The sequence below is a fragment of the Spea bombifrons genome, chromosome 5 (assembly GCF_027358695.1).
Source record: "Spea bombifrons isolate aSpeBom1 chromosome 5, aSpeBom1.2.pri, whole genome shotgun sequence".
Classification (NCBI taxonomy): domain Eukaryota; kingdom Metazoa; phylum Chordata; class Amphibia; order Anura; family Pelobatidae; genus Spea; species Spea bombifrons.
The window spans coordinates 5866632-5885256 of NC_071091.1; the positions used below are offsets into that span (position 1 = coordinate 5866632).

The 18625-nt window shown below is 40.0% G+C and overlaps 1 protein-coding gene and 1 long non-coding RNA gene across 2 annotated transcripts in view; both read left to right on the forward strand.

Annotated features, from left to right (window-relative positions):
• Window positions 1-497: 497 nt before the first annotated feature.
• DPP6 (dipeptidyl peptidase like 6) overlaps window positions 498-18625 on the forward strand; it is a 464354-nt gene continuing 446226 nt past the window's right edge. Inside the window, exon 1 of the mRNA XM_053466559.1 lies at window positions 498-1195. Coding sequence (XP_053322534.1) covers window positions 1145-1195 — 51 coding nt within the window. The 5' untranslated portion in view covers window positions 498-1144. The remainder of the gene's footprint in view (window positions 1196-18625) is intronic.
• On the forward strand, window positions 11431-11875 carry LOC128496770 (uncharacterized). The gene is made up of 2 exons (XR_008354259.1): window positions 11431-11659; window positions 11780-11875. It is a non-coding gene; the product is annotated as an uncharacterized LOC128496770 (long non-coding RNA).

Here is an 18625-nt window from a genome sequence, read left to right on the forward strand (position 1 = left end):
GTGGCATTCTGTGCATGCATCCACCTTCCTGCTTTGTATCTTATTTCGGTGGAATTTACGACCAGTTCACTTTACGGCTAGCTTGTCTTGGTCGATGTCTGCAGCGCGTCTCACCGCTGTCCATGGTACCCACGCCTTTGGCTTTCCAGCCATCAAGTTTCTCTCGGCTCTCTCCCCCTGCAACCAATCCCAGCTCACCCTTCACTTGCTACAGGCGACCTTCTATTGGACGTCACCCAGCTAGCCGTTGATTGGCTACAAGTGACAGAAAGGGCACAGCCGCCAAGCTGGCAAAGCGCTGATTGGCAACCAGTGATAGAAAGGGAGGGGCGAGACTCATCGCTCGTCGTTTACCTCAAGGAAACCACTTGAAGCGCGCAGGACCGTCTGTGCTCGGCGCTGTACGGGTATTCTATGCAGACACCGACAGCTCTCTGTTCAGTAAAGCATTTATCGCTGCGAATAAAAGCCGTTCCCCCCAGACTCCCCCTGCCTGATATTCTAGTAATGACAGTGTTGTGAGGGACCGGAGCCCCGCTCAGAACGGTTGTGTGAATAGCCTCTTCCGCCGCGGGTACCACCGTCAGTCACTGGGTGACACCTGCTCCTCACCCTCCAGGAGGCCTCTCCGTTAACACCAACGGTTCCCTGCCTGGGGCCATTGTCAGCTTCCTCCTACCTCCCCGCAGCAGCAGAATTATCAGACAGAAACCGGTTCCCTCTGCTCCTACCTGCTAAAAGGCCCGAAAGTTAGCTCCCGAGGGCCCCTCCCTTGGGACCGGTATCAGTACACCCTCCCTCTGATTGGACTGGGCGCCCGGCCCCTCAGGGGCCACTGCTCTTACCTTCAGGGGCCACTGCTTTTACCCTCATTGTCCTGCCCCCTCAGCTTTGCCCAAGGGCCGGTGCCCCTCTCAGCTCTCTGTGGCCCCTTGTCGCATCCCCGCGTGCTCAGTGTTTACCCCACGTCACGGAAGGGTGTTGACTTCACATAAAAAAACAGACACCCATTCAGAAAAAAAAAGGCACAGAGAGTGAGGGAGAGACGGGTGCCGTCGCCACTGCCATCCGTGCACCGGGGGAACGGGATCCGTGCAGCGCATGAGGGTCAGCACCGGCACAGGGGACACCGAGAGCGGCCACCATGCGGGAGAAAGCCATGATCAAAACGGCCAAAATGCAGGGCAACATGATGGTGAGTGCTGGGGGAGGGGGCACCTACCTCCGGTCTGCAACAGGCTCTGTACTGCTGGGCAGATGCGCTGTACGGGGCGGCCAGTGCTGGTAATAGCCAGGTCTCTCCCGCGTTAGCCAGGAGCCTCTGCGTTTCGTTTACTATGCGTTTGTTTTCATCCTGGGACCGGTTGGGGTGTGAGATAGACGCCACGAGTGCTTCTAAATGTTTTGGACTACAATCCCCATCATGCAGCGCCGATCTGAGATGGTACGGAGGATGATTGGGCTTTGAGTAATGTGGCTAGTTGTGCGTGATGGGTGTTGAAGTCTGAAGCACATGGAATCACGGAAGCTGCCTATATGGGATGTTATTTATACCGTGGCTGATCCTGACATCAGGCTGCTACCGCTAGCCAGATTGTTGCCTAACTCGATTTGAGCACGGATAGCTGGGCATGATAGAAATGCCAGAGGTTGCATAACTTCGGGTGCTATCAACGTGGCTGCTTAAGCATGGTGGGAATCGTAGTCCACAGCAGCTGGGCTGGTCGCGGTTGCATGACTTGTAACGTTACCTCTATGGCTGGCTGAGTGTGCTGGGAATTTTAACTCATGCAATGACAGCTGCCACTACAGAGATGCCCTGGAGGGGCCAGTGTTCCGCCAAACAGGGGAGGCTGGCGAGCTGGTGGAGGCTGGATGCATGCAGTAGTTCTCAGCAATTATAATTAGAGGCTGAAGGATAAAGGCTTCGGATTATCTGCGGGGATCGCTAGTTTGTGTTTACTGCTACCATTTATTGGATTTGAGGACAGTGATCCTGGTGCACGTGGTTTATGGTGTGTGCTGCAGAGAGTTTTTTCAGTGCTGGGGCTTGTAATATATATATATATAGTGTAAATCCTGGTTTAATTTCATATATTCGGATACTGAGTATTGTAATAGCTGGAAATGTGTATGATTCATATCCTCCTATGGGCTGCACAAGCTTCTACTGGTACATAAAGGGTTACATGGTGCCAATGACATGTTATGTGAGAGATAAATACATTAAAGAGAAGTTGGGGCTTTTGATTGATCTGTCATTTGTGTTCTGTGTTTGCTGGCCAGTACAATGTTTCAGGAGTCTGATTGAGATTTTCCAGTGCATTACATACTGGGATTAGCTGGTGCCACCTGCGTACTGTAAGATCCATTCGCATCAATGATACCATTTAAACCAGTCAATCTACCCTCATAAATTATGCAGACTGCAATTGATTTATGTTTAAGCTGTGTAGTATTTTTCAATGTATCGCCTGTTCATTCTGGTCACCAGAGAGGCCAAATCTGAAACTGTCGATTCCCCAATACAAATTGCTTAAATTGTAGGTTGTAGTCCTGTGTGATTTAAATCTGGAAGTAAAGCAGACAGATGCAAGACAGACAGGGAAAGAACAGTTTGCATCGCTTTATGACAGCGCCCTTCAGCTTTCTAATGCGGTGCCAGCATTCTGTTTAGAACCAGTGTGTGGGGCATCAACCACAGTAGAATCTAGGAGTGCTTCTAGTTAGACAGGGCCATGAAAACCATCAAGGTTCTCGGTAGGAGATGGATGAGCAGACGTTGGTCCTCAAGTTCTGTACCCATAATGGATTTTTTTGCAGCAATCCTTAGATGAACACAACCCCATCAATCTGTGTCTGCCTTTCAGACCTTTGCTAATTAAAAAGCACCCTGAGCTCATGCGAGGGCAAAATGTGAGCTCTCGGGGATATTTAAGTAAAGAAATTCTGTTCTAGAGTTTATTGCCGGTCCCTGTTACAATGCTGTTGAGCCATGGGAGTACTAGCTGTGAGTTTGTAAAGTTGAACAACTTCCCATGTGCCCTTTAAAGTATTAATGTGTGACGGCATGCAGTATCATATGCGTCTAGTTACTTTCATCAGCTAGTTATACTGGGGATACAATCCAGTTTTAAGATTTTTTACTTTTGGGACATAATGTGACCACCATGCTGGCCAATAAATAGTCAAAAACGTCTGGCCCATAAAGGATGAGAAAATCCCAGGAGCCAGGCAGCCGGTGATGTTAAGGTTTGCTGTAGGTTACCAACTTTTTGTGCAGGTTGTAGTAATGTCTGAGGGCATAGACATGCCTGGCTCCAAAATACCAGATAACATCAAACTTTTTCAAAATCTTACACAAATTTGTCCAGCCCTGTGTCTTAACGGTTATACCTGCCGGTAATCCCATCTTAATTAATTCAGTTCTTCAATTTCCAGAAATATCAAGTGTCAGAGAAAAAGTGTGTACTTCAGAGATTTGATGCAATTGCTTTTGTATTATTTGCTAACCTGTTTTTTGACCCGACCTGCGCGAAAAAACAAAGACTTTTTATTTTATTTTGGGGAAAATGAAGACTGCACAATTTTAACTCTTTATCAAGCAGTCACTTGCCGAGCGACGTAGTGATTTCCTTGTGTTTATCGGGGCTGTGTATGTATTTTCACACTTGCTAATAATTAAAGGGCACGTCGTCTGGAATCTCAGTGTTTCTTATGTATTCTAAACATCAAACCGTTTGATTTAGTGATTTAAGATCAATTCTTATGAAGCAGCCCCTTTGTAACAAAGTATCATTAACATTTACCAGTATTTTGTTTTAAAGCGTGTGTTGATAGTTTAACCGAATCCTGTTTCATTGCTTATTGGTTCTGTTTTTCTTCTTTGCAAAAAAGTAAAAATGCTATTAGTTTGTTAAGAACCATTTACCTTCAGGAAAGAAAAAATGACCAGTGACATAGGGGTTACAAAAAAAATTGGTTTTATAAAGTTGCAAGCCCATTAGGAATCAAATCTAGTGAACTATTTCGGGCCAAATAATATTTTATCCCACTGGATGTTCCTTTACAGTTTCCTCTGCTCATAAGCATCTCAGTAAGTTATTCTGCATGTAAATCACAAGTCCAAATTTCAGTACATTTTATGAAGAATAAATCAGAATCAGTATTCCGCTCTATCAGATCTAACTTCTGCGCCACAGACTGCAAACTCCACGGGGATGGATATACAGAATGAGATGCAATTTGTATTGACACATGCATTTACTTTGAGATAACGCTATATCTTTAAGCCATATTTTTTGCAGCTGTCATCACACTTTGGAGAACTGATTTCCCTTTAGAATTTCATTCTAGATTCTCACGGAGGGATATCGCTTCATGACTCCAGCCTGGCTTTTTTTATTTCTCTATTTTCTCAGTTTTGGGTCTGAAACTCATTCGAGCCGCACTCCGCATAGTGATCTGCAGGCACCAACCTGAGGGAATCATGAGGTTGCTTTCGTTAGTTTTGTAGAATCAAAATCATTTCTTTTCGCTATCATTTCCTTCAGGGAATCATTTGTCATGTCAGCTAAGTGAAACACAGAAACCAAACTTAGTGAGAATAGATTGCAGTAAGTTTATCAGTCAAAAATATCCCAAGTGGGAAAAGCTGTTGCTTGGAAGTCAGGTTATTTAGGTACAACAACACTTTCTTTAATGTGTGTATACAACTAATACATAAAAATGGAGAACTCAGTGTTCCCTGATATAAATATAATACCCAAATAAACATACAGAGTATATTTGTCTGGACGTAGTGTTTTAATGTAATAAAAGAAACACATGGCAGGGTGTACTTACTGGATAAAATGTGACTTATGTATTATGTATATACTACACTTTTATGTCAGATGTTTAGCTGGTGGTCGAGTTTGACCAGCAGACAGCCACACTACACATTATTATGCTAGATGCCTGAGCGGCCTTTCCGGTAGGTGGGAGCGTTTTTAGGCACTGGCACAGCGGAGTTTGCCTAATATGCCCAAAGGGCCAGTCCAGGCCTTTCTGTATACAGGAAAGAGCAGTGCAAGCCCACATTTCAACGCAAACCTGGTGACTAGAGAAGAAAAGGCCAGGTAAAATCTACTTAGAAAATGTTAACTCTTGTCACTCACAGATTTGTCATTGACAGGTCTTCTTTACTTTGCGAAATCAAGGATAACCAGAATGGACCCGGGGCACACATAGTTGACTATAAACACTCGCTCAGACTGCGTTCACTGTTTAGATTTAATGTTGACAAATGCAAAGTTATGCAGTTAAGAAAATAAATAAATGTGCAAAATATACCTTAAATGGGTTGTGTTAAAGAAATCATTAATTAAAAAAGGACTTACATGTAGACAAACTACAATTGCATATCATTATACAAATATATATAGGGACAATTCAAGCCGCTCTCTGATGACCTGCTCATTCATAGGATACCTAATGTGGAATTCACTGCCTGCAGAGGCTTTGCTGTCAATGCAATTTAAGTATGGCCTAGAAGACTTTTTAGCAAAGCAGAATATACAGGGATACAAACTATTATGGGGTCAACAAGGATTTTTTTCTGTGTTTGAGGCACAACTAGAACTCTCTTAAATGTGGATTTTTGCAACAATGAGGTTGTCTTTTTTATCAACCTAATTTACTATGTTAATATGTATTTGGGATGCGGGCTGCATGCAAAGGACAACAACTTTTAGTAAGTATATTCCTACACAAACATAAATACCATTAAAGTTTTGCTAACACCGGGAGGCTGAAGCCATGTTGTTTGATCCACCATTGTTAGGTTCATGTTTTGCAAATTAACGTTTATTCATTTTTCAATAAAGAAGAAATACAGGAAGTGGTAAGTACATACGAGTAAACTAAAAAAAAAGAAGAAAACAAATTACATGGGGGTCTATGGCCACATATAATACCACCAGCTGAAACAACCAAATTCAGCCTGGCCATAAGTGTGGAGAGAAAAAAAGGGGGTCAGTGGTAGAAGGTGAGGAGAGCAGTGGAAAAACCTGCAGGTAAAAGCGGGAGCAAGCAAATGAGGCAGAGAAGTGACATAACGGTAAATAAAGACCCCTCTTAAGAACAAAAACTGCTTCATTATATACACAGATTATATACACAGATATGACATTTGTTATTATTTTCTTGCACACATGTTTCCTTTTTTTAAGTTTCCTTAGCCTCCCAAGCCCCGCAGAGTATTTTTGCGTGAAACATTCTGCAGGGCTGTCTGGCCCCACCCCCTCCCATGATGCAGCGCGCCCTCCCGATTAGCAGGTTAATGTGCCAATGGTGAAAACAAAGCACCGTTTCATCTCCCACTCAGCTGAGAAATGCTTTGGGATAATGTTTAGTCCCTGATGAAGCTTTTGGTGAAACGTGTCCGGCTGCTAACACTTCGCCTGGGACTTCTTCCACTACCTTAGCACCTGCATGCAGCTCTGATTACTTATAACTTAATATAGGGTATCATGCAGAACAAGTGAGGGATCTGGTTCATTTGTGAGCCAGGGTATTGGTGATTTATAGGCTCTCCTTTTTTTAGTTTTTAGGTCCCACCATGATATGCTTGGACTTTCCTGTTTTTGTTTCATTATTTGTTTTGTTTTGCTTTACGCATTTTTAACATGAATTATTAAAAGTTACCTTTTGGGATTACTACCTGATATGTTGAGAAGATGCAGCAGTGCTGCTTGAAGTCAGGAAGCAGATGCCCCGGATATAATGCTCGTTTAGTTAAGAGAAGGCGATCAGTGACGCTGTTCCTTGGAAAAGAAAACTTGGCCCCTTTTACGTTGTGACTTTTCATTAGATCTCAGAAACTGTCTGTACTCTTTCCCGGAATTTAAAGTACAAAACCACAGGCCTCGGTCTGGAACTCAATAGTAACAATGAGTTAACGTAAACAAAATAAAGCCTATTTTTAGATCCCGTCCCATGGAATCCTTTTAGTTTTATCCACACAATCAGCATTTCTGCGCTTACAGTTTATATCATTATGTTCCAATTTTCTTGGCAAGTAAAACTCTTGATAGTGATAAATCGTTTCTTTGTTGCCAATTTCGGCTACATATTTAATGCTCTGAACGCGTAGGAAAAATCTAATCCAAAGTTTCGTGTAAACGCAGCATATAAAAGATTTTTTTTCCCATGTTTTATAAAAAGTAGAAAGATATTTACACTGACGTCACTTGTACATTTAACTGACTGAACTTTTGATCATAGAAAAATGCCTTTGTATACAAAAACAATAACAAATAGTTACTGACAGGAGTGGACAAAAATGTAATCGATTGAAAAACAAAAAGATAATTCAATATTAATTTAAATTCTTTATGGTCTAAACTTTAGGTAATTAAATGATTTTAATTAGAATATATTATCAAACTTTAAAATATATCCTTTTGGATTAGGTAGGTAGTATTCATTCTAATTCTAGAGTGAAGAGCAACATATTCATGTAATGCCAAATAATTAATTCACTAAGAAATTATGACCTCATTCTTATGGGGTCCTAAAAGCTTTTGCTTTAGATTTTTCTGTCTAACTAAAGACGACTCTATCCTTACTTAGAAGATACCACAAGAGTTGGTTACTTCTGCAGTTTCTCAGATTGTAGTTTTTTTTTTCTTATATAATGTATAGCGCTAGGAATGATACCTCAAATTCTCTGGGCAAACCCAAGTCTATAGGTATAAAGTGAATAGCTAGCAGAGAAGGACATTAAATTGAGAAGTAGCGAACATTTCATACTGTAGCCTTTTTAATTTTCCTAAAGGTCCTTGTTCCATGAGTAGGACAGAAGCTGCTACGTAGGAGAAGCATTAAGATTTGTTCTCATGTTATTATTCATGTGTATCTTAATGTACTCATTAAGATGTATTCAGAAGAACATTAAAGTCCCCTCTGTTTTGCTGACATCTGCCTCCTGTCTGAGAGTTCTTATTGGCTGAGACATAGCAACGTTGAATATGATGGCACTTATGGACCGATGGATGAACTACCCGGCCTGCCTATTTCACTCTACCTTTATTTTTTTATTCTTTGGCTGTATTTGGACAAATTGGTAAATGGAAGACCTCCTACACTATTCCTTTAGAGAATTCTCTCCTCCAAAATGCTAGCAACCTAGCTAAGGGTGTGATTAGGAGAAGACAAAGATCTGGAAAGAGAAACGTAGGACTGTTTTATGTAACCAATGTTTTCTTCTTTTAGTGTATTTACTGTTACTGATCATATATACCCAAAAGCCCGCTCCAGACCCGGGACTGCACTTATTTTATTGCTATTCTAACTTAGCACCTGAATAGATTCCTGCGATTGTCTTGCTCAGGTCGCCTTCGTCCTCTTGTGACATCACTTACTCCAAATTCTACATGTCTGTTAAGTTCTGCTTATGTGTCCTAGCTGCAGAACCCCCACTAAGGAAGGTTTTCCTTGCACTTAAAGCATCTATAACATATTATCGGTTAAAAAACATAGCTTGTCTATATTTTTTCTTAAACATTAAAGTAATCTAGTTTTGCAAATCTTGTGGGATGACCAACGGTCAGTGTCAGCATGTGAAACACGTTGATTTGATTTTGTTAGCAATTTGTTCTACATTAAACATATTTGCCATTTATCCATCTCAATTATTTTTACAGTATTAAACGCTATTAACTTTATGCCACTTGTGTTATAGGGCAATACCTCGGAAAGTAATTTTTTTCCTGAAACCCTGAACATATGATAAAGCACACATAAAAATAAAGGATTCGAGCCCAAAAAAATGCATTCATTTAATTTAATACACCATATTTTTTCTACAGTCTTATTTGCTTTTGAATTATTGATCTTCCATTAATGACACCTATTGCAGTTGCTTGTAGATTATAAAATGGCAAATTCAGTAGCCATCATGCTGCTGCACACCTATATATTCTATATACCCTGTAGTAATAATTGGTTTAAATGTTTGTGTGATAAATTCATCTAATTTAACATCTAAGAGAAATCAGCAGGAACTTATAATTCTACAATTTGTGGATCTGTAATTCCCTTCTCGGAGTTCAGAGAGGTCCTGCAGCTCCTGTTATTTTTTGGCCAGGGTGTTGTCACAGATGCTCTACATGAAGTAGAAACAACATGATGAAAGTTAAACAATTTTTTTCCCTGCTATTACGTTATAATAGTTAAAAAATAGTGATTTCTTATTGTCTGTAAATTTATTTTACCTTTAAAGGGAAAATGCAGCCACTGTATGCACTTTAAGGCATTTTAAGAGCTGAGTGCTCACTTAATATTTCTGAGTGGTACTTACAAATGCATGTAGGGATTCGGCCGAAGTGGCCCCTATATTTGTCCTTTACCCATCCCCTAGAATAGCAGAAGATGAGTTTGGCCAAACTGCTGCCTGTGCAAACGGGGTATACTCACCCCCAGTCATCCCCAGCACTGGCTCACTAATCAGACCCAACATGCGTATTTTGCCAATCAAAAACGGGACCACAGAGTCCTTCCTTAAAGAATGCATGTGAATGGGCATTCTTTGTTGGCAAGGCGGACTGAGACACTTGACTGTCCCTTTAATAGAAAATCTCTCTGAAATAGTCAACAGATTTATTGAGGGTTAACATTCTCACCCTGTGTGATAAATGGATCCAAAATAATGATAAGGCCATACTAATTCCAAATATTTTATGTGATGTTAAAAGTTATCGCACCAAATAATTGGGGTGGGAAGACCAAATAACACCAATATATCCAAGACAAAGAAATAAATGTTTATTTATCTGTTAGCGAGTTAAGTAATAATTTCCATCAGTAGCGTATGGCTCTTTTTTTTTTATCATCCAATGTGAAAGAATAAATTGTAATGGTGTTCCTTTCTTTTTCTAATTGAGATTCAACACAAATAATGGCAACATCAATGTATATAGGCCTGATAAACTTTCGCTGGCCTTGTTTATACAAGTGGGTCTTTAATTTGCCTATAAACCTGTAGAAGCAGTCTTCCCGTGTTATGTTGAGGCATTTTTCTTGTTTTCCAGACACTTAAAGTCTGTGGGCCAAAAAAAACCACAATGTTCAGCAACAAAACCATTTACACCTTTCCAAAATATATTCTTTCCGGCGAGCAAACCTCAACTTCACCCCAATAAATTGCCCACTCTGATTCCGTACTAGAATGGAAAGGTGTCTGATAATAAAAACAACACCTTTTTTACCCAAATGAATCCACATTTTGTGCTGTGGCCTGGATACACAAACATGGCAATATGGCACCTCCATTTCCGTATCCTTGTAATCAGTATGGTGATCGCCAGCGCAAAAAAATATTTGGAGACTGGGATTTACGGGGATCATACTTTTTAGCCATGACGTATTACTTTGTCACTAGTATTGTGTGCTATTCAAATATCATAAGCGGCTGCAATGCTTACATGTAAGTTACGCTTTTTAAATGTCAATAGGGTAGCTATAAGGATGAAAAGATCTAAACACACTCTGGTCCTCAATTACACTACCGACTATGGTTATATTTTAAACATCAGATGCTGTTACTATGGGCAGGACCATAAAACTGTCCCGCTTCCTTCACATACGGGATCTGCGGTTACTGAATCCAGCCCTATGTCCTTCGCTACAGTTTTTGATTCCCACTAAAATGAAAATCGTCTCCCATCCCAATATCTTTCAATTTCTCCATCTCCCTTTGTTGAGAAAGAAAAAAAATACAGGTAGGGAAATTTTAGTTTAGTTTTAGTTTTTTGTACACTAAATTGGCTCATCGTTTAAAGACATTAAGCCTATCTTTAAGTGTATTTTATGCTCTGTAATGTTAATGAGTCTGCCTTGTTTTAAAGCAAGACGTTTGATTTTACTTCCAAGTTGCAGTAACCAGTGCTGATAAAGCAGTTTAAAACTTGCCAATAGAGACCATATGGCTTGCTGGATATGACTACGTCTTCAAGGCAGCAGGCCAACTGAAGAATTAAATCTACAATATTTTCTCCCTTAATATATTGATTGAAAATATATTTATATGTCGAGCCAAGAGTGACGTTCAGAGGTCACACTCGGTTTGAATGTATTTTACACACAATATCGAACTAAATAAATTCATATTTACCAGTAATGCCATCCAAGCCATTAAGCGGAGTGAATCATATTGCGACATCATAGTATGACATCATTATGACAATATGCTGCTCAAGGAAAAACAGGGTATACAGCTAAGTGTTAGGTACTGTATCCCAGATGTAGGTGCGAGAACACCGGGATGGATGGTGGGTTGGGAAAAAGCAATCCAGGGAGTAGGAACCAAAATTAGGAGGACATTCATCAGATAAAGATCGAAAAAGCGTCGTCGTCTTAGGAGGCTCAGCCGCGAGCGATGGCCAGTGATTCAGTGTATTTGGCTAATGTTATGCTGTTATTTTACTAGACTGTAATTCTATGGGTCAAGCGCCACCTTTTCCTAATATATGGATCCATATTGCACCCCGATCATCACATCTGTTTAACTCCTGGGCTTCTGAATGACTGCACTTACTGAACCTCTCATTTATTATACTGCAAGCTGGAAAGCACTTACACGCCTGTCGCTGTTCCTGCTGCTGACTTAATTCCTGACGTGGTATTTGGAGAAAAGGATGCAGTTTCCAGAGATGGCCATGTTTTGCCAACACAATGTGAAACGCATAATGCGATATATTAGAAAAGTGAAAAATGATACTTAAGTAAACTGTCAGAGGGTCCTGAAGAGCTTCATTTGAGAATACAATGTATCTTCCTCTTCATTTTCCTCAAATATCAGGGTAGTATAAAATAGAAAAAAAAAACAAGAAAAGCCATCGCGCACACTGTATGATACACAAATACACAATCTCCCCCTCCGTAGTTCCACTCACATTTGCAGGAGCAGATTCAAATACTGCTCAGTATTTATAGTAGTTATTTTCTGCTCCCCCTACTTTTCTCTCTCAATTTTGTAAAGGGTGTTAAAGGGAACCGGCACCTTAATGTTGTAGAGCAGCTTTGGCAATTAAGTGGAACATCAAAGATAGCGCCTAATAACATCTTCTGCACTTTTTCATGCGATATATTACACTGATGGTGTCAGATGGTGACAGTTTATTAGACTGTTTGAAATCAAGTCCAGCATGAGCCGGAACTGCTGGATAAATAGCTATCCGTTTATATATTGCTCCGTTCTAAAACCAGTTTTTGATTGGCCGTCTCATATATTTTTGTAGCTCATTTATGCCAAGTTGTAACATCATTCTGACCCGTATTTTGCTTGTTTTGTCTCACGAGGCCTGTAAAGCCTGCATGATCACAGTGTTGAAATTTCCAGGGCTGACCTCTCACAGTTTCCGACTTTTTCTCGTGTGTGTAGTGGTTTTTGACGTGACTCATTTATTTTATAAGCTTTAAATGTGTTTTCCTAACATTCTCTGTAATTTAAGTCCTATATACGTTGTTGTGTTGCGCTGTCAGATTGAGTTTGTGCCGTTAATGTTAAGACATTTTTCAGCTTACTGGAGGTCTCTTTACCAGACCTCCTCTAACTACACTTCTGTAACAGATACTTTATCTTTATACATTAAATGAATCGTTTGTTTTTAAAACATTTATTTTCAGTGCTAATCTATCTCTCTGATATGTCTGTCTGAGATGTTTTATATATATATATATATATATATATATATATATATATACACGTTATGTTAGCAACTGTATGTATAAAAGACTGTTCTGAAGTTCTGAGCTAATGTGGGGTGCTTGGAAGGATTGCGTGTGTGACCACCTTGTTCAGATGTCTCGGGATAACAAATGCCCCAACTCCCCCTTCAGCGGCCATATTTATGTCTACAACTATTATTTCAGATGCCCCCTCTGTGAATTTGGACCTCTACATTTTTTATTGTGAAAAATGATCTGTACTGTAGGTAAACACATTATATAACAGATTTTGGTGTTTGCACTTTCTTTCCGGGTATGCATTATCCCCTCCTGCGCCTAATAAATCTTCCTACCGCTCGAGTGAATGAAGCAAAAACAAAATGCACCCCCAATGCGCTGAAAACAGCACGTGAAAGAGAGAAGGTACGGGTGAACGGCCTCTTCCCAATCATTTACAGGGGGTGAACATAGCATTGGTGATATCTGACAGCTCTCGTGTGGTTTTAATACATGTATATTACCTTTATTTTATCTGTAAGCAACATCACACGTGTTAATTCAGGGGTCTGAACGTTATAATGTGGTTTTAAAATGTCAGTCTGAAATCATTTAAGCTATGATTGCAGTTGTATAAAAGAAATCTGACCGATTTTGTCCATTATCGGTATCTTTAAAACCATAGTTACATTGTACATGAGGTTGAAAAAAGACTCTCAAGTCCATTAAGTTCAACCCTTCTACCTAACCTTCCTACCCTTTATCCAAAAGAAGGCAACAAACCCCCTAATTAAGCTACTCGGAATTCTGCCGTCAGGAAAAAAATTCCTTCTTAATCAGCCTACTAACACAGTTTATCCATATATACTTATATTGATATATTTTACTTGTCAAAAGCTATATGATGGATACCTGTCTTAAGCTGATTTTTGTAAACCGGTTTTCTACATATATATCATAATTACCTTTCATGCGGCTTTACTGTGGAGCATCCTTATATCCAATTTTATGACGCAGGACAGCAATGATTTTGCATAAAAATAATCCCCATTAAAAGGGATAGTCTGATGGAGACTTTTACGATGTGCCGTACCAAATGTTTTCACATGTGCGATAAACCTGCGTCCCAGTGCGTTCTGTTTAATAATCCAGACACAGATGCACTAATAGTATTACGCTTTATTTATGTATCATGTGATGACTTTATATGAAGAAAGTAATGTGTAATTAGACGACCGTGAAGTTCAAGCCTCTGGGTACGATTTCGCCGTATGTGCATGCAGATGAAACCTTTGAAAAGGACTTGGTGCTTTTGCCAAAAATGCAATTAGAATTCTGTAGGTGTTCTGTTTCAGAGACTTCTAATGCTTGTGAGCCAGGGCCAGCATAAAACAACGATAATAGAGAATATTAATTACCAGGTAGAAAGTTTTCTAATGAATCGCTCAGACAATTTGTTACCGGGTGAAACTTTAACCTCATTAAGCTGAGTATCCCCATAAAGGAAAACGGAGAAAGGCACCAGTATCAACACGCTGACAGCCGGGAAAAAACTCACAACACTTAGCGGACATCATTCGTTACAGTCACCTAAAATGGCTCTGCACGTTGACACACCAAATAAATAGCACGCAGAGCAATTTATCATCTGGCACTAATTTAATTAACCGGGGTGCTTTGCCATTGTTGATGCTGCTCGAGTTGTTACGCTGCTTCCAGGATAAAGTGGAGACACAGAAAATAGATGTTGTTATTACTGTGGTTTGAAGGTCGCCGCGCACTTTGACTTTCAGAACACGGAGTTACATCATAGGCATACTTTGTCTAATTAAAATTAATAAAATGTTTTCACATATACTGCACGAGCCACGAACAGATGATAAAGCAGAAGCATATATTATGTTACCTTACACAGTAGTAATGGAGAGCCAGCAGATTCAGATGTGCATTAACAATTACATTAAAATTGTCAATAACACGTGGGAAGCCGGTTTGGCCGCCCATATACACCGGTTCTGGCAAGCACCCTCACGGATCTACTCAACGACCCATGCTGGCTCGCCCAGCCCTGGTTTATTCTTTATAATCATCATACCTTCTTAAGTTTTCAGAGGAATATACAGGGTTAGATGCTCATACTCATCTTCATGGAATCTAAAATGTAACACTGCTACAATGAAAACAAAGTGCAATGAGTGGTCTTCATTTATAGAGTGTTAAAGCAAAGTAAATCAGTTGAATCAAGAATGATCACAAAAACTTTGACCCCTAAATAAACCTCATATTTTTCCTCCTGATGATCAGAATTATAGCATGGGGCAAAGCAGGGTGTGAAGCATGGATGCGGAGTGGGTAGAAGAGTTGTGATGGGGTATTATCTATATCCACATAACAGAACAGTAGTAAAGTTAGTGTTGTATCTTTATTATTATTATCTTTTCAGGCATTTTCTTAATTTTTAACCCATTCAGTTCCAACAGGAAGAGCAGTACATTGCTTTGCTAGGGCTGAAAGGGATTAGAGCTTGTGCAGAACACCGGACACCCAGATCGATACGGTTACTGAAAGGTCTTTGATCTTTCATTACATTCCAGATAAAGTGTTAATTAGTAAAAGAAGACCTAACACGACATCTTTCCAAAGAAAATCGTTAGATGAAAATTATATATCTAAACTTTTGCACACAAGAAAGTAAACTACACCTGCAACATAAACACAGGCTATGGAATGTATCTTGCAGAATAAAATTATAGTCCCCCCATCACAAAAAGAGTACATAATTTCAAGACTATTAGATCTGTGAATTTGACATCATCGATAGATAATTTAAATTATTAAAGAATAGTTTTCTAAAACCTGAAAACTTCCTATGGTAGGCTACCCAGAGCTCTTCATGAAGGGACAGGACTAGTTGCATATAGGGGCCAGGGCTAGCCCCATATATCCTTTAATAGGAGGGCAGCGGATGGGACGTTGCCATTGCCAGATGCTGCTCTCTTGTTGTGCAAAAGAAGAAATGGACCCCGAGACCTGAGGAAGCAGGGCTTCACCCAAAGACTGGAGATTTCCAAAGTAGGTCTATGAGTGACCAATCACGTCAAACCAATGTGACCACTTAATGTGAAACAGGTACAGTAAGTATAAGCTAATTGGACCCACACCAATGGCCAAAAAAAAAGAGACAGATGGGGTAAAAACTGTAATGGCGGAATATTGGCCATCATCAATTACAAATTGTTTAAATTTTGATACATTTTGGCAATTAATATCAGACTTGAGGAAAGTTTCGTAACAGTCTGGTTTGAGGTTGGGCATTGGTTTAATGACCGATGAATGTGGGGAAAAGATAAGGCTTACATTTAGGCCAGTGTGGAATATCTGCTTTTTCCATGGTCACTCTTGAGTAAGGCATCAACCAGCTCCTAAGAGATGTGGCTGAATAAATCTATTTTCCTCCAAAAGTCCCTTTGCTGCTCTGCTGAGAAGATGGCACTTATGATTTATCTACATTTATTACAAGCATATTACTGCTAACGTTGTTTGAAAATTACTTGTGCCAAGAGCTCCACAAGATCTTTAGCCCTGGGACCTACACAGCGATCAATAGATTTTAGCCTGCAGGGAATGCAAACCAATAACCACTCAAAAGATTAAGTACCTTTAAATAAACGATCTCAACATATTTATCACACACCAAAATTACTTAACTGTATAGCTAATCTTCACGAATACAGTGTTAATATATTTTTCTAACTTAATTTGGACGTTAGAGTGAGTGAATCATGAAGGGGTTAAAGTGTATATTCCTCTTCTGACCCAGTTTTGGCAGATTTAGTTTACAGCAGTAGTTTAGGTGGAGAAAAGACTTGCGTCCATCAAGCTCAACCCTTTCCTATTCCTTGTTTTCCGCTGTTGATCCAAAAGAACGGATTGTTTCTTCTTTCTCCTCACCGATGCCCAGGCCTGGGTGCTATCTGGATCAGCCTTGGAGCTTCTGGGTATGGCACCTGATTACTGTGGGGGGGAGTGGTACTTTTTGATGGGGTCCGTTCCCCTCATACTTTTTTCTTACCCTTGCGTAACTCCTCTCCTTGTTAACATGCTGCGGGCAAACCCTACCTTTGATTATTGCGCTTTTTCGTTATAGTCTGCGCACAGCAGTTCTTTTGTCCCTTACCTTGCAATTTCTAGGAAGAAAATGCCATAGGAAAAGGGAATTTTGTCAAAAGAATATAAATACAATTATTAAATTTCACATAAAGCATCATTTTGTGCGATTTCATATTATTTTTTACCATTAAATGCAGACTTTCCCATTGGTACTATGTGGCTTTGTCTATGTTTATCTCAAACCATCCCTTTTGATTAAATTGTAGGGATTTTGGGAATGAGCACATGATTCACGTGGCCTTCAACAGCCAAAGTAATCTGCTGGATTAAAAAAACAAAGGGAGGGACACAGGGATTGGGGGCAAAAAAGTTCATTGGAAGATGTCTTTATTTTGCCATTTCTTTGTGATGTTGAGCATTTGCTCGCGTCCCGTGTATTATTTTCCATCGTATGCCTGCAACCTGTAGATTTTGGCCGGCACACATCCGGCACCGCCTGGAGAGAGAGACGCAGCGTGAATCCCATCATTTGTATGACTGATGCAGATCCCTCTGTGCAGCTGCAAAACGCTCATTACAATTTGCATAAGAGTAAATTAATGTTTCTATTAGTTTGTCAGAGTTAAAATGTTTGCTTCACTTTTCTTGCTCAGAGAGAGATGAAAAGCTATGAAAGCCCATAAAAGCTGCATATATCACTCGCTTGTATCATGATGAACTGCTGCTGATGGCGTATACTTACACTTTACATCTCAAGGTTATGTTAGCTTTATGCTTGTGTCTTTAGCAGGTGTTGTTTTTTTTCTCCAGGATAACCCCCTGCAAATCAAGGGCTACGAATCCCTTTCATCGTAGCTTATCGCTGATTTACATCACTCGACACACTAGATCTTACTAGTTATATCGGAATCATCTTAATTGCCCTAAATAGGCGCCTCAGTCAGTAGATGAAACGGCTCTGCTTTCATCTACTGGGCCTATGGTCACTTTCTAGTTTGGGTCTTTCTGACGGTCAAATTAAGATGGTTTTGGGTGATAAACGAAAAAATAAAAATAAACAAGGGGTGAGGAAATATAATTTTTGTATGGACATGCACATTCATGTGTGGCATCTTAATGAACTATGCAGGGCTTGTGATTTTTGTTTCACCATAAAACATAAATGAGCCTAAAAATACTGCTTTGTTACATGAAAGGAGGGCATCTGTGTAAAAAAATATCTAGGGATTACTACCTCTTTAATTTAAAGTCTCGGCATCTAGCTTAGACACCACGTCCCCGGCGTACAGCCGCTATGAGGGATTACATATATATCCCTTTGTACATATCGTACATAAATCTCTATTCAGTAGGCACCCTGCCAGCCCAATATTTTACACATTGCAAAGAACTTAGTTAAACCTGTAAAATCAAGGACATTTTCTTCGGAGCTTGCACCGTCCCCTTTCTTATCCTCTCATTTCTGGGAATCGCTGGTCAGATTATTGGAAAGTGATTTATATCTGAATTACAACTTTTTGGAGTGGCTCCAGCCTATCCAGAAAAAAAAAAAAACGCCACCCAGACTGGGCTGATTAAATCATCAGTGAAACGGAAACTTTCTAATCACTCTCCTTGAGCTTCCAAGATGCAAAAGGTAATAAAACAATATATCATGGTGTAGCGGGTGTCAGGCACGTCAGGCTACTCATTGTTTTGAGAGCGGCAGAAGGAGTTCATAATTCGCTGGATTTGTGTAACACGAAGGAAAGTGAATGAAACAGTATGCAGTTTGCGAATGAGAATGAAGAACATTGCGAGCAGAATT